Raw genomic sequence first — 16309 nt, forward strand, 5'->3', positions numbered from 1 at the left:
ACTGCTCTTTAAAACTCTTTCCACCACAGACCCATCTAGTGGACTACAGCCATAATTTAATGAATGATACCCTTGTGATGGGAAAGAATATTCAACTTAATGCCCAAATGGTACCCAGGGAGCAGCTTCAGTTAGTCACACGGCAAAAGCTGGCTTCTAATTATTTCCAGTTTCACCGTAGGTTGGGAAGAAGGTGAGGATCGCTGTGTCGAGAAAACATTCACTGCAGCTCTTGATGCAATCCTGTCCCTGAGAACTCTGTAGGCGATGTTTGCTTACTCACCGACAATGTGTCCATCATATTTCCTGTTTGATACATAATTCTGTTAATTTGCACATGTCTTAATTCATATTTTCTGGCTTTTGGGGAAATTTATCTAAGAAACTCTGCAGTAGAACTTAGGAACATAACATGTGTGTATTCTTCCATCTTAAAATCCCCAAGTCATAGGATTAGCTGAGCTTGTAAAATGTTTGTGGGACAATTGAATCTGGAGACTGAATAACTGTAGTAACGTGACTTTTTATTTATGTCTTGATCCACTCACAGTATCACCATTAGCTTCATTTCTGTGTTTGGAGATTATACCTGGGTAGAATAGTCATGAAGCCATTTCACTCCGTCTGTGTACATCCCAGGTTTCCTCTCCTGCACACCTGCCCCAGCCCCTGTTACTCTGGGACACTCCTTTGGTGTTGGATTTGAATGAGAGAGGCTGCTGCGGGGGAGGATGTGGGAGTGAGCCAGGCCAGCAGAAGTGGAGCTTTATTCTCTTTCCATTCTTTCCTCTGCTGTCCCAATTTCTGGAAGTTCTAGTAAATGGGAAAAATTAATAGGCACTATGCAGGTTTCTAATTCATGGAAGAAATAGCAAGTAAAAATAAAGACCCAAAATGAGGTAAATAGCACCCTAGGCTTCCTGGTTAGATTCTGAACACTGGCTGCATTTTTCATTTAGATGATTTTGTGGTTGATTTGATCATTTTAGAGAGTACTGGGCCATTTTCAAGCCTTTTCCAGCCCTAGAGGTAGATTGATTTTGGTTTGTTTTTTTTTTTTCTTGCTCAGAGCTATTACTTGAATAATACATTCTTACAGATGCTTACTAGACCTTGCTATAATGTGCAAAAATATCAGTTTGCTACATTTTCTCCTCTTTTACATAATATTTTCTCGGAAACCCCTCCCCTCACCCCCAGATTGTCCCACTTCCCCTGCAGGCTTCCTAATTCCTTGTGACTCAGGCTGTGGTGCCCGGGCCAGCAGCACCTGCATCGCCTGGAGCGTCTTAGAAATGCAGAATCTCAGGCCCACCCAGACCTACTGACTCAGCATCGCATTTGAGGGAGACCTCGCAGTAAAGGTTTTCTCCAAGTGTCTTTGCTTTTAGGAATGTAAACTTAACTGGTAATGGTGACACTCTTCTCAGGCAATTGGTAAAACCCTTTGGTGACCTGGAAAAGACTTTCAGGTTATAGTTTTGATAACTGAATGGTAGAAATAGCCTAAGCTGGGTTTTCTTTGAGTTGCTTTTTTCTTACTCTCCTCACTGGAGTGTTGTACTTCCATTCCTGTGGCCGTAAGCAGCCTTCGGTGCCACTGCCGTGTCTACGCCGTTTACCAGGAGTCTACAAATGTTCCAGTTTGCATAGATGGATCAGTTTCAGTGCAGCTAATAGCATAGGAATATACACACATTCTCACAGACACAGTTCTCACCTGTGTTCTGATGTGTGCTGATTTACATATGAGAACACCCAGAAATACAGGCATACCGCTGTTTCTTTGGGGTTTTTTGCGTGTGTGTGTGTGTTTTTTTAAATAACAAATCGAACATTTGTTGCAACCCTGCATTGAGCATGTCCATCAGCACAATTTTTCCTACAACATTTGCTCACTTCGTGTCTCTTTGTCACAGTTTGGTAATTCGTGCAATATTTTAAACCTTTTCATTATAATTATATTTGTTATCGTGAACTGTCATCAGTGTTCTTAAGCTTACTACAACCCGATGAAGGCTCAGATGATGGTTAGCCTTTTTTGAGCAGTAAAGTATTTGACATTAAGTATATACATTCTTTTTTAGACATAATTCTGTTGTACATTTAGTATGCTACAGTATCGTGTAAACATAACCTTTGTATGCACAGAGGAAGAAAAATATTCATATGACTTGCTTTATTTTGCGATATTCCCATTTTTGTGGTGGTCTGGAATCAAATCCATAGTATGTTCAAAGTCTGCATGTACACAGAACAAATGACCCATATGTATATATACCCTCTAGGACCTGCCTATATGCAGAAATTGTCCCATCTATATTATATAAATTAGGATTTACCATATCATACAAAATGGCTACAAATGTAAATCAACTAAAGCCACTTTTCTTTCAGTTAATCTCTATAAAGATAAATTATTTTTTGAAATTCGACTATTGTTTTTACAGACTAAGATTCGAAACTTTGGAGGTATTTAATGAGAAAATATATCAAGTTACCGTTGTATAATCAGTGCTCAGAGGGGTTTAGTTCTTCTCCGTTTAAAGCCATGAGTTTTTAAAATTTACTGAATTAATTTACAAATGATTGAAAGCATATCTTAGGCCCCCATCTGTATTTAGATTTATAAATAGAGATGAAATCATCTCTTGGGAAGCTCCCACCAGGGAATTTGTAGTTGGGAAGCTCACTGGTAAAAAAAGGCCAGTTTCTGCATACATGTTTGAATTCAGACAGCTAAAATCCAGTTTTTACAATACAGTTTCATTCCTGACCAGCATTTTACCTGCATTATATTGATTCTTTGATCTTATTGTTAATGCACTTAATTTCTCTCTGCTTTGATTTTAATAACTTGACCGATACGTGACATGTATCTTTCCAAGGTTTAATTAGAAGTATTAATTGGTTTGTAAAATGCCTTTTGAAGTGCTCAGATGAAAGGTCCCATATAAATAGCAAATGTTATTTGTGTTGTTGTTGTTGGTCTCATTGTGTGTATTTTGCCTACTGGGTACTGCCTTTTAAGACACTGAGACCTGCATTTTACAATTTTAAGGTGTTTCCTTTCAAGATAGAGCATTATTAAGGTATTTCTTATCAGGAAGTGATTTTGTTTGTCTGCCAAAGAATACTTCCTCTTAAATGATAGAATCTGGGATCCTGAATTCTTGTTTGTGTATAATACTTCTTACTTTTCTTGTTGACATCTCTGTAAAATTGCTCACATAATTCTCAATGTTCAGAATAGCCAGACACTAGGAATACAACTAATTTAAAAGCTGACTGCTAATTGAACACATGGGAAACTGCTGTTGTTTCACTGCCAGTAGACTGATTCTGTTATTTTAACTCTTCCTTGGACCAGGGGGTCTTAACCGGGGACATTTGTCAATGTCTGACATTTTTGGTTGCCGCAATCTCGGGGGTGCTCCTGGTATCTAGTGGGCAGAGTCCAGGGATACTGCTAAACATCCTAGAATACACAGGACAGCCCCCATTCCCCAACGAAGAATTATCTTTCCCAAAATTTCAACAGTGCCACAGTTGAGAAAGTTATAGACTACACTCTGTACAGAACTTTTTTTTTTTTTTTTTTTTCCACACACACTGTATTTTATTTTTACAAGAGATAAATAGACTGACACCAAGCATTGTACATGGATGACCACAACAAAAGCAACAATGATTGCAATTACCAAACATGAAACACACTCATACTATGTCATAATATTGACATTCAGTCCAGTAATCCTCCACTGCAACAGCTCCTTTACTTTGCAGTGAAAATTGATTTGTATATTCTTTGCCTCTGAGTTCTTGTGGGATTTTTTCTTTTTTTAAATTCAACCAGAAAGTCACAAAAATTATACTCATCCTCATCAGTTCACTCAGTCCCATGTAATTAATTTTTTTTTTTCATCTTGATCTTTTGTTAGCACTTTTATGAGCTCATCAGTTTTTCATTAGAGTTCTGAAAATGCTTATTCATTCAGTTCAGCAGTACAGTCAGGTACCAGAAACCTGTACTTGTCAGAGTCTTTTCCATGAATTTCCTGAAGATGAAACCCTTTTATAGGAACATATTAACAAAAGCATCAGAGTACACCCAGAACTGTCTGTAAATGACAAAAGACTTAAAAATGACCACGGTTAAAGATTTGATGAAAGTTCATAATAATGCAGTTGACAAGAAAATTAGTTATTTCTGTGTACAGAACTTTTAAAATTCATCTTCAACAACCAAGGGTTTTCCTAGGTTTGTTGCATATTGTGAATCCTTAATCCCTCCTGGATCTCTTTACAGGTTGGCATTGTGGGAAGAACAGGAGCTGGAAAAAGTTCCCTCATCGCTGCCCTTTTTAGATTGTCAGAACCTGAAGGTAAAATTTGGATTGATAAGATCTTGACAACCGAAATTGGACTTCACGATTTAAGGAAGAAAATGTCAATCATACCTCAGGTATGCACTTCAGAGCATTGACACATATTCTTTTAATACGGCACCTAAGTTTAATGTCTTTCAATTTGATTTTTTTTTAAAAATTGGATGAAAGAGTTGATCCTTTTTCCCCCAACAGAGCATATTTTTAACTTCAGGGATTTTCAACAGATATTTTCATCAGATACCTGGTTTGGTTTGTTTGTTCGTTTGTTTTTTTGTGTGTGTGCCTGTGATTTAATAACTTACCCAGACAGATTTCTGGATTCAGACTTTCTCAGGTACCACAATTTTATCCACTGATAACCACATAATTCTGAAAAAAAATAAGTGGTTTGTTTAGCATGTGAGCGGTTTGTTTCTGGAAACACGAATTTTAAGTGTCTTAATGATGGAATTATGCTGTAGGAAATAAGCTACCTTTTCAAAGGTGCTTATCTCCCTGGAGTACTTTCTGTGAAACTGTGGGGCTTTGAGAATTACAGCATGTATATATGCTTTGGAGAGACTTTTAGAATTCAGCCATTAGTAAGTGATTTTAATCAGGCAGGCACTGCGGAATAGTGAGGAAGAACACGGGATTTGGAATTCCATCTCTGTGCACCTCGGTTTTCTCTCCCTTTCGAGGCAGCTAACAGGACCAACTCATCGAGCTGTTGTGAGGACTAAATAGGTCAGTGTGTGTGGAGTGCTTCCCGTAGACCCCATACGTGGTTTCTGTGATGGTGGAGCGTTGAATCGGGCTCTGATTCTGTTTTCTTTTTTTCCACTTCTTAAATAAGTACGGTTTTCAGGGAGTGTTTGATTATTTGCACAATAGAAACTCCTGTCATTCCTTATGTTTTCACCCACTCAATATAATTCAGAGAACTTTTATTGAGCAATTCCTATCCTCCAGATATATACCCAAGGGCAACATAGGCCCTGTGCCTTCATCTTCTATCCTGCTCTCTGCTTTGACAAACTTGCTGAGTTTTTTTTTTTCTTTTTTTACTTTGGGTTTTTTTCTTCAATTTTTGAATTTTATTTATTTTTTTATACAGCAGGTTCTTATTAGTCATCAATTTTATACACATCAGTGTATACCTGTCAATCCCAATTGCCCAATTCATCACATCACCACGCCCACCCCCTGCCGCTTTCCCCCCTTGGTGTCCATATGTTTGTTCTCTACATCTGTGTCTCAATTTCTTCCTTGCAAACCAGTTCATCGGTACCATTTTTCTAGGTTCCACATATATGCATTAATATACGATATTTGTTTTTCTCTTTCTGACTTACTTCACTCTGTATGACAGTCTCTAGATCCATCCACGTCTCCACAAATGACCCAATTTCGTTCCTTTTTATGGCTGAGTAATATTCCATTGTATATATGTACCACAACTTCTTTATCCATTCATCCGTCGATGGGCATTTAGGTTGCTTCCATGACCTGGCTATTGTAAATAGTGCTACAATGAACATTGGAGTGCATGTGTCTTTTTGAATTATGGTTTTCTCTGGGTATATGCCTAGTAGTGGGATTGCTGGATCATATGGTAATTCTATGTTTAGTTTTTTAAGGAACCTCCATACTGTTCTCCATAGTGGCTGTATCAATTTACACAACAGTGCAAGAGGGTTCCCTTTTCTCCAGACCCTCTCCAGCATTTGTTGTTTGTAGATTTTCTGATGATGCCCATTCTAACTAGTGTGAGGTGATACCTCATGGTAGTTTTGATTTGCATTTCTCTAATAATTAGTGATGTTGAGCAGCTTTTCATGTGCTTCTTGGCCATCTGTATGTCTTCTTTGGAGAAATCTCTATTTAAGTGTTCTGCCCATTTTTGGATTGGGTTGTTTGTTTTTTTAATGTTGAGCTGCATGAGCTGTTTATATATTTTGGAAATTAATCCTTTGTCTGTTGATTCCTTTGCAAATATTTTCTCCCATTCTGAGGGTTGTCTTTTCGTCTTGTTTATGGTTTCCTTTGCTGTGCAAAAGTTTTGAAGTTTCATTAGGTCCCATGTGTTTATTTTTGTTTTTATTTCCATTACTCTAGGAGGTGGATCAAAAAAGATCTTGCTGTGATTTATGTCAAAGAGTGTTCTTCCTATGTTTTCCTCTAAGAGTTTTATAGTGCCCAGTCTTACATTTAGGTCTCTAATCCATTTTGAGTTTATTTTTGTGTATGGTGTTAAGGAGTGTTCTAATTTCATTCTTTTACATGTAGCTGTCCAGTTTTCCCTGCACCACTTATTGAAGAGGCTGTGTTTTCTCCATTGTATATCCTTGCCTCCTTTGTCATAGATTAGTTGACTGTAGGTGCATGCATTTATCTCTGGGCTTTCTGTCTTGTTCCATTGATCTGTGTTTCTGTTTTTGTGCCAGTACCATATTGTCTTGATTACTGTAGCTTTGTAGTATAGTCCGAAGTCAGGGAGTCTGATTCCTCCGGCTCCGTTTTTTTCCCTCAAGACTGCTTTGGCTATTCGGGGTCTTTTATGTCTCCATACAAATTTTAAGATTATTTGTTCTAGTTGCGTAAAAAATGCCATTGGTAATTTGATAGGGATTGCATTGAATCTGTAGATTGCTTTGGGTAGTAGAGTCATTTTCACAATGTTGATTCTTCCAATCCAAGAACATGGTATATCTCTCCATCTGTTTGTGTCATCTTCGATTTCTTTCATCAGTGTCTTATAGTTTTCTGCATACAGGTCTTTTGTCTCCCTAGGTAGGTTTATTCCTAGATATTTTATTCTTTTTGTTGCAATGGTAAATGGGAGTGTTTCCTTAATTTCTCTTTCAGATTTTTCATTATTAGTGTATAGGAATGCAAGAGATTTCTGTGCATTAATTTTGTATCGTGCAACTTTACCAGATTCATTGATTAGCTCTAGTAGTTTTCTGGTGGCATCTTTAGGATTCTCTATGTATAGTATCATGTCATCTGCAAACAGTGACAGTTTTACTTCTTCTTTTCCAATTTGTCTTCTTTTTATTTCTTTTTCTTCTCTGATTGCCGTGGCTAGGACTTCCAAAACTATGTTTTATGGAATAATGGTGGCGAGAGTGGACATCCTTGTCTTGTTCCTGATCTTAGAGGAAATGCTTTCAGTTTTTCACCATTGAGAATGATGTTTGCTGTGGGTTTGTCATACATGGCCTTTATTATGTTGAGGTAGGTTCCCTCTATGCCCACTTTCTGGAGAGTTTTTAACATAAACGGGTGTTGAATTTTGTCAAAAGCTTTTTCTGCATCTATTGAGATGATCATATGGTTTTTCTTCTTCAATTTGTTAATATGATGTATCACATTGATTGATTTGCGTATATTGAAGAATCCTTGCATCCCTGGGATAAATCCCACTTGATCATGGTGTATGATCCTTTTAATGTGTTGTTGGATTCTGTTTGCTAGTATTTTGTTGAGGATTTTTGCATCTGTATTCATCAGTGATATTGGTCTGTAATTTTCTTTTTTTGTAGTATCTTTGTCTGGTTTTGGTATCAGGGTGATGGTGGCCTCATAGAAGGAGTTTGGGAGTGTTCCTTCCTCTGCAATTTTTTGGAAGAGTTTGAGAAGGATGGATGTTAGCTCTTCTCTAAATGTTTGATAGAATTCACCTGTGAAGCCATCTGGTCCTGGACTTTTGTTTGTTGGAAGATTTTTAATCACAGTTTCAATTTCATTACTTGTGATTGGTCTGTTTATATTTTCTATTTCTTCCTGGTTCGGTCTTGGAAGGTTATACCTTTCTAAGAATTTGTCCATTTCTTCCAGGTTGTCCATTTTATTGGCATAGAGTTGCTTGTAGTAGTCTCTTAGGATGCTTTGTATTTCTGTGGTGTCTGTTGTAACTTCTCTTTTTTCATTTCTAATTTTATTGGTTTGAGTCCTCTCCCTCTTTTTCTTGATGCGTCTGGCTAGTGGTTTATCAGTTTTGTTTATCTTCTCAAAGAACCAGCTTTTAGTTTTATTGATCTTTGCTATTGTTTTCTTTGTTTCTATTGCATTTATTTCTGCTCTGATCTTTATGATTTCTTTCCTTCTGCTAACTTTGGGTTTTGTTTGTTCTTCTTTCTCTAGTTCCTTTAGGTGTAAGGTTAGATTGTTTGAGATTTTTCTTGTTTCTTGAGGTGGGCTTGTATCGCTATAAACTTCCCTCTTACAACTGCTTTTGCTGCATCCCATAAGTTTTGGATCGTCGTGTTTTCATTGTCATTTGTCTCTAGGTATTTTTAATTTCCTCTTTGATTTCTTCAGCGATCTCTTGGTTATTTAGTAACGTATTGTTTAGCCTCCATGTGTTTGTGTTTTTTACATTTTTTTCCTTGTAATTCATTTCTAATCTCATAGCATTGTGGTCAGAAAAGATGCTTGATATGATTTCAGTTTTCTTAAATTTACTGAGGCTTCATTTGTGACCCAAGATGTGATCTATCCTGGAGAATGTTCTGTTCGCACTTGAGAAGAAAGTGTAATCTGCTGTTTTTGGATGGAATGTCCTATAAATATCAATTAAATCTATCTGGTCTATTGTGTCATTTAAAGCTTCTGTTTCCTTATTTATTTTCATTTTGGATGATCTGTCCATTGGTGTAAGTGAGGTGTTAAAGTCCCCCACTATTATTGTGTTACTGTCAATATCCTCTTTTGTAGCTGTTAGCAGTTGCCTTATGTATTGAGGTGCTCCTATGTTGGGTGCATATATATTTATAATTGTTATATCTTCTCCTTGGATTGATCCCTTGATCATTATGTAGTGTCCTTCCTTGTCTCTTGTAACATTCTTTATTTTAAAGTCTATTTTGTCTGATATGAGTATTGCTCCTGCGGCTTTCTTTTGATTTCCATTTGTATGGAATATCTTTTTCCATCCCCTCACTTTCAGTCTGTATGTGTCCCTAGGTCTGAAGTGGGTCTCTTGTAGACAGCATATATATGGGTCTTGTTTTTGTATCCATTCAGCGAGCCTGTGTCTTTTGGTTGGAGAATTTAATCCCTTCATGTTTAAGGTAATTGCAGATATGTATGTTCCTATGACCATTTTCTTAATTGTTTTGGGTTTGTTTTTGTAGGTCCTTTTCTTCTCTTGTGTTTCCCACTTAGAGAAGTTCCTTTAGCATTTGCTGTAGAGCTGGTTTTGTGGTGCTGAATTCTCTTAGCTTTTGCTTGTCTGTAAAGCTTTTGATTTCTCCATCAAATCTGAATGAGATCCTTGCCGGGTAGAGTTATCTTGGTTGTAGGTTCTTCCCTGTCATCACTTTAAGTATATCATGCCACTCCCTTCTGGCTTGTAGAGTTTCTGCTGAGAAATCAGCTGTTAACATTATGGGAGTTCCCTTGTATGTTATTTGTTGTTTTTCCCTTGTTGCTTTCAATAATTTTTCTTTGTCTTTAATTTTTGTCAGTTTGATTACTATGTGTCTCAGTGTGTTTCTCCTTGGGTTTATCCTGTATGGGACTCTCTGTGCTTACTGGACTTGAGTGGCTATTTCCTTGCCCATGTTAGGGAAGTTTTCAACTATAATCTCTTCAAATATTTTCTCAGGTCCTTTCTCTCTCTCTTCTCCTTCTGGGACCCCTATAATGCGAATGTTGTTGCGTTTAATGTTGTCCCAGAGGTCTCTTAGGCTGTCTTCATTTCTTTTCATTCTTTTTTCTTTATTCTGTTCCACAGCAGTGAATTCCACCATTCTGTCTTCCAGGTCACTTATTTGTTCTTCTGCCTCAGTTATTCTGCTATTGATTCCTTCTAGTGTATTTTTCATTTCAGTTATTATATTGTTCATCTCTGTTTGTTTGTTCTTTAATTCTTCTAAGTCTTTGTTAAACATTTCTTGCATCTTCTCGATCTTTGCCTCCATTCTTTTTCCAAGGTCCTGGATCATCTTCACTATCATTATTCTGAATTCTTTTTCTGGAAGGTTGCCTATCTCCACTTCATTTAGTTGTTTTTCTGGGGTTTTATCTTGTTCTTTCATCTGGTACATAGCCCTCTGCCTTTTCATCTTGTCTGTCTTTCTGTGAATGTGGTTTTTGTTCCACAGGCTGCAGGATTGTAGTTCTTCTTGCTTCTGCTGTCTGCCCTCTGGTGGATGAGGCTATCTAAGAGGCTTGTGCAAGTTTCCTGATGGGAGGGACTGGTGGTGGGTAGAGCTGGGTGTTGCTCTGGTGGGCAGAGCTCAGTAAAACTTTAATCCGTTTGACTGCTGATGGGTGGGGCTGGGTACCCTCCCTGTTGGTTGTTTGGCCTGAGGCAACCCAACACTGGAACCTACCTGGGCTCTTTGGTGGGGCTAATGACAGACTCTGGGAGGGCTCACGCCAAGGAGTACTTCCCAGAACTTCTGTTGCCAGTGTCCTTGTCCCCACGGTGAGCCACAGCCACCCCCCACCTCTGCAGGAGACCCTCCAACACTAGCAGGTAGGTCTGGTTCAGTGTCCTCTGGGGTCACGGCTCCTTCCCCTGGGTCCCGATGCACACACTACTCTTTGTGTGCCCTCCAAGTGTGGAGTCTCTGTTTCCCCCAGTCCTGTCGAAGTCCTGTAATCAAATCCAACTAGACTTCAAAGTCTGATTCTCTAGGAATTCCTTCTCCCGTTGCCGGACCCCCGTGTTGGGAAGCCTGACGTGGGGCTCAGAACCTTCACTCCAGTGGGTGGATTTCTGTGGTATAAGTGATCTCCAGTCTGTGAATCACCCACCCAGCAGTTATGGGATTTGATTTTACTGTGATTGTGCCCTTCCTACTGTCTCATTGTGTCTTCTCCTTTGTCTTTGGATGTGGGGTATCTTTTTTGGTGAATTCCAGTGTCTTCCTGTCGATGATTGTCCAGCAGCTAGTTGTGATTCTAGTGTTCTCGCAAGAGGGAGTGAGAGCACATCCTTCTACTCCGCCGTCTTGGTTCAGGGCTGGGTTTTTTGTTTTTTTTTAATACTCTACTTTTTGTTTTTTTAATACTCATCAGGCCACCAAGGGAAGCCGACTAAAACATATACCTTCTTGAGGTGTGAACCGCAGAGAAGAGACACGATTAAAGAGCCAGGCAAATGTACTTCCTGGAATGTGGGTATAATGAGCTCTGAAATGCCTGGTTAGTAGGAAGCATATAGAACACGGCACGCAAAGGAAGTAGAATGTGGACTTGTGTCTTATGACTGAGTTCAGGTGTTGCTACCTACCCCTGGCCTCCAAAATACCTGGAGTTACTCTAAGTACTTTTGAAATGAAGACAATCCTGTTAGATCACAATGATATGCCATCTCACACCCTTTATGATGGCTGCTGTTTAAGAAAAATTAAAAACAAAAAAAAGTGTTGGTGAGGATGTGGAGAAATGGGAATCCTTGTGCACGGCCGGTAGAATGCAGAATGATACAGTGACTGGAAAACACTGTGTAGGTTCCTAAAAAAAGTTAAACACAGAATTATTATCCAACAATTCTAATTTACAGTATAAACTCAAAAAAATTGAGAAGGGAATGTTACAGAGGTATCTGTACATGCATGTTCATACCAGGATTATTCACATTAGCAAAGAGGTGGAAGCACCCCATGGTCCATTGACAGATGGATGGATAAAGAAATGTGGTATATATACAACGGAACGTTATTTGGCCTTAAAAAGAAAGCAGATTCTGACACATGCTACAGCATGGTTGCACCTTGATGACATTATGCTCAGTGAAATAAGCTAGTCACAAAGGACAAATACTACTTACATGAAGTACATACAGTAGTCAATTCATGGGGACAGCAGGTAGAATGGTGGTTGCCAGGAGCTGCCAGGACAGGAGAGGTGGGGGGAGGAGTGGGGAGTTGTGGGGTTTTTTTGTTTGTTTTTTTATTTTATTTTATTTTATTTTTTAACATCTTTATTGGAGGAGTTGTGGTTTAATGGGTACAGAGTTTCAGGTTTGCAAGATGAAAGGAGTTGTGTAGCTGGATGGTGGTGATGGCTTCAACAATGTGAATGTATTTAATACCACTGAACTGTACACTGAAAAATGGTTAAAGTGGTAAATTTTATATGTATTTTACTGCAAGTAAAAAAATATTATATATATAATGATATATATGTTTTATTATATATCATTTATTATGTATATAATGGTTTCCCTTTTAGGAAAAATGGAAAGAAATTTTCAGCATGTAGAATCCCTGGATTTGAAGATTCCCTCTGGCTATTAGATTGGTGGCTTAGTGATTAATGTAGAAAATAAATGATTTTAGATTCCCAACTTTTAAATTTTGATTGTACCCATCTCTGAAATGGGCCAAATGAGATTAGTTTGCAGAAATAATGAGCATGTCTGTAAAATGCTTTTATGTTCTTGGATGAAAGGAATGTGAAACGTGCCCTGCATTACTTCTAATGCTTCTTAATAAGAAAAGTTGTATGCTTGTGTACATAAAAGAACTCTGTAAATAAAGAAATAACATTAGATGATTCTTGGCTCTGCCGGTAATGTTTTGGAAGCACATCTGAGCAAAGACTATAAACATACCTTGACATCACCAGGTTTTGGTTGTCTTCCATCAGTTTCCACCCTACTTTTCTGAGTATGCTCTGTGTATACACTCCGGAGAGTGTGCTTACAAAACAGTGCTTTTTTTTCACTTTATATCCCTTTGTCTCTGAGGCTCAATGCTAGTTGATTAAAGAGAGAGTGTTTGTGTAACGGGTCCCAGGAAATCATTCAGGAGGCAGCCAGGGACAGAATGTTTAAGAGTGTAGACTGAGTGTCAATATGACCCACATTTTTATTCCTGCTTTGCCTCATACGAATGTGGGGACTTGATGAAGTCACTTGGCTTCCGAGTTTCAGTGTCCTCGCCCTTAAACTAGGTCTAGGAATTAATGTCACATGGATTTGTTGTGAAGATGTGACTGGATGAGAAAATGTTTGTGGCCCATACCTGGGTTTTGGGAATGCTCAGTCAATAGTAACTATAAATATTCTTAAGGATTGGGGCACTGGCCTTTTAGGTATTATTTCTATAAGATTAACATTATGGAAAGGCTTTGTTCTTTTCTGTTTAATGTTTTTGTTCTTTAATTTCTGTTTATGTTTTGCGGTCCTTGGTGATTTTCATTACATTTATTTATTGCTTATAACATAAACCACGTTATTTATATAAATTTAAAGAGTGAAGCAAAAGATAAAAATCAACACAGTAGCAGTTTTAGGGGAAAAGCATAGCCGCGAAAAATCTACGTAATGTGTTTTCTCCAAGGAACAAGAGGAAAGAATATTACTTTCTTTTTTCTTTTGATTTCTGGCTCCCCTCCTACCAGGTTCTTGCCTGATTACCACCCTCTACCCCACTCATACTTTCCAGTCCTCCACCAAGACCTCCGGCATTTTTTCGCAGTCCTCCCCACGTTCTCGACTATTTTCTTCCTCTCCTTGAGGGCAGGGACTGTGTCTCTCATTTCTGTTGCTCTAGTGCTTGTTGCAGGCCCTGACAAGTTGCACAAGTTTTAATAAGAATTCCTAACATTTGTGGAATCCTTAACACGTTTTAGCCTCTTTCTCTACCATCTCCCACTTAATCCTCACAATTTTCTAGTTATCCTCATCTGACAGATTTAAAAACTGAGGCACTGTGAGCTTAACCCACTTATCAAGTAAGCGGCAGAGCCCTTATTCAAATTTTTTTTGTTTGTTTTGTTTTTGTTTTTGTTTTAATTTATTTTATTTATTTATTTATTTTTGGGTGTGTTGGGTCTTCGTTTCTGTGCGAGGGCTTTCTCTAGTTGCGGCGAGCGGGGGCCACTCTTCATCGCGGTGCGCGGGCCTCTCACTGTCGCGGCCTCTCGTTGCGGAGCACAGGCTCCAGACGCGCAGGCTCAGTAGTTGTGGCTCATGGGCCCATTTGCTCCGTGGCATGTGGGATCTTCCCAGACCAGGGCTCGAACCCGTGTCCCCTGCATTGGCAGGCAGATTCTCAACCACTGTGCCACCAGGGAAGCCCTCAAATTTATTTTAGGGAGATTCTCAACTCCAGAGCCTGAGCAGCTAACCACTCTGCTGGCAACTTCAACATGCTGTTGACTGCAGTCACAGTAGAACTGCTTCGTATCATGATTTCATGTACACACACACGGGAATAAAAATTTCAAAAAACATTATTTCTCTTGTGCTCCGCACTCTAATATTTTCTATTATATCCCTTCTATTCTAGTTAATATAAATGATAAAATGATGGTCACAAGGCACAAAATTGACTTCCTGATCCATTGGATGCACCTGCAGTTTGACAAATACCACCCCTCACTGTCCCCCTGTTGGGCTGGGCTCCCGGTCATTGTTAGCATTATGCCAGGAGCTTCACTGTTGTTCCAGATTCTCACAGGAGCCCTGCAGCATTATCCCTATTTTACAGTAAGGGAACTGAGTCTTGGGAAGATTAATAACTTACCCTGAGTCTAATTGCTAATAAGCAGTAGAATCAGAACTGTCTGACTGCAAATACATATATGTATATTTCAATATATGTTTGTTGTACTGAATGATGTTTTCGTTTTGATATTTTACCCATTTTTTTTTTACTACCACCCCACTAAAAAGGATTCCCAAAACCATCACAGAAGTTAATAAGTGTAGAACAGAGCTGAAAGATACTTCTCCTAGTGCTATGTCCTGCTTTTGGACAGTATCAATTTAGAAACACATTTATTCATTTATATGTCATGGGGTAATATGTGTCAGGAGACGATACTCAAAATCTTAACTGCAAAAAGCTTGCATCCCTCTTCTCCTAAAATGCATAGGAAGAAGTGTTGCTTATGTCTGAACACCGTAATTTAGGGAACCTTAGAAACTGCGAGCAGAATCTGCAGAGCAGGAGCCCAGTGCTGTTTCTTTGAGTCGCTCCGCTTTGGTGGGCCAGGCCCACATCATCTTCCCTGGCTCCCTGCTCTCTGTGATCCTGGGTGCAGCAGCGAGCTTCTGGGGTGATCTCTCTCTCTCCCAGGCTCATCCCCATCACTGTTGACCCCACTGTGAGCAGGTTAGAATTGGAGGAGATGTGATAGTACCAAGACCTGCATAGGAACCAGAGGCAGGGGCGGAGTGACATCGACAATCAATCCTTGAGTCCTGGATGGAACTTTCAAAAACAAATACTATATTCTTAATAAGGTACTCCTCAATTTGTGTTCACAGTTTCAGGAATAAGCAAAAAAATGAAAGCACTTCCGAAATAATTTCCTTAAACAGAACAGGTAGCGGAAATGTATATGGCATTTGTGCTCATGATACGAAGTAGTTAAGTTTGTTAGAGAGGACAAGGTTAGGTTATATTCAGCGAGTAGATTGCTTATCTGAAAGGATCTGGAAAAATGGATTTCAAAACCTCTTTGGATGATTCTCTACACCTAGAGCCCTTTATCCTGTTGGCACAAAGAAAATGTTTTTAGTTGAAGAGGGCTTCCATGCAAATTCAGTATTTATGATTGCAGCCCAAAGGTTGACACAGATCAGCAGCCATCATCGTTATCATGATTAAACAAATTCATTTTTTATATTTAAAAGTTTTCTTTTCTCAATCAAATCAACAGCTAGGTATTTTTTAATACAGTCCAGTCTGCTCTTTTGGTATTTCTGTTCCCTGAGTTTTCTTCAGTAGGTTGAAGAACGTGAACCAGAGCTGTCTCTCTGACTTCTCCCTGATTACCTGGTTTTCTTTCCCTTTTTTTCTTGTTGAGAACAAAACTGAAAGAGAGAAGAGGTGGCTATGCTGTTACTAGTAAAGAAATACAACTGGATTCTAGCCTAATGCAGTCGGCCCTTTGTCTCTGACACTGAAGTCTTCATTAAATCCCTTGGAACTGCTCCCTGGAGCCCCTGAAAGAGGACTTTACAG

The 16309-nt window shown here is 38.8% G+C and overlaps 1 protein-coding gene across 3 annotated transcripts in view; it reads left to right on the forward strand.

Annotated features, from left to right (window-relative positions):
• ABCC4 (ATP binding cassette subfamily C member 4 (PEL blood group)) overlaps positions 1-16309 on the forward strand; it is a 218320-nt gene that overhangs the window by 174697 nt on the left and 27314 nt on the right. For all 3 annotated transcript variants that reach the window (XM_061171226.1, XM_061171227.1, XM_061171228.1), the window contains one exon: positions 4310-4465. In XM_061171226.1, coding sequence (XP_061027209.1) covers positions 4310-4465 — 156 coding nt within the window. The remainder of the gene's footprint in view (positions 1-4309; positions 4466-16309) is intronic.

Source organism: Eubalaena glacialis, chromosome 16, assembly GCF_028564815.1.
Source record: "Eubalaena glacialis isolate mEubGla1 chromosome 16, mEubGla1.1.hap2.+ XY, whole genome shotgun sequence".
Taxonomy (NCBI): domain Eukaryota; kingdom Metazoa; phylum Chordata; class Mammalia; order Artiodactyla; family Balaenidae; genus Eubalaena; species Eubalaena glacialis.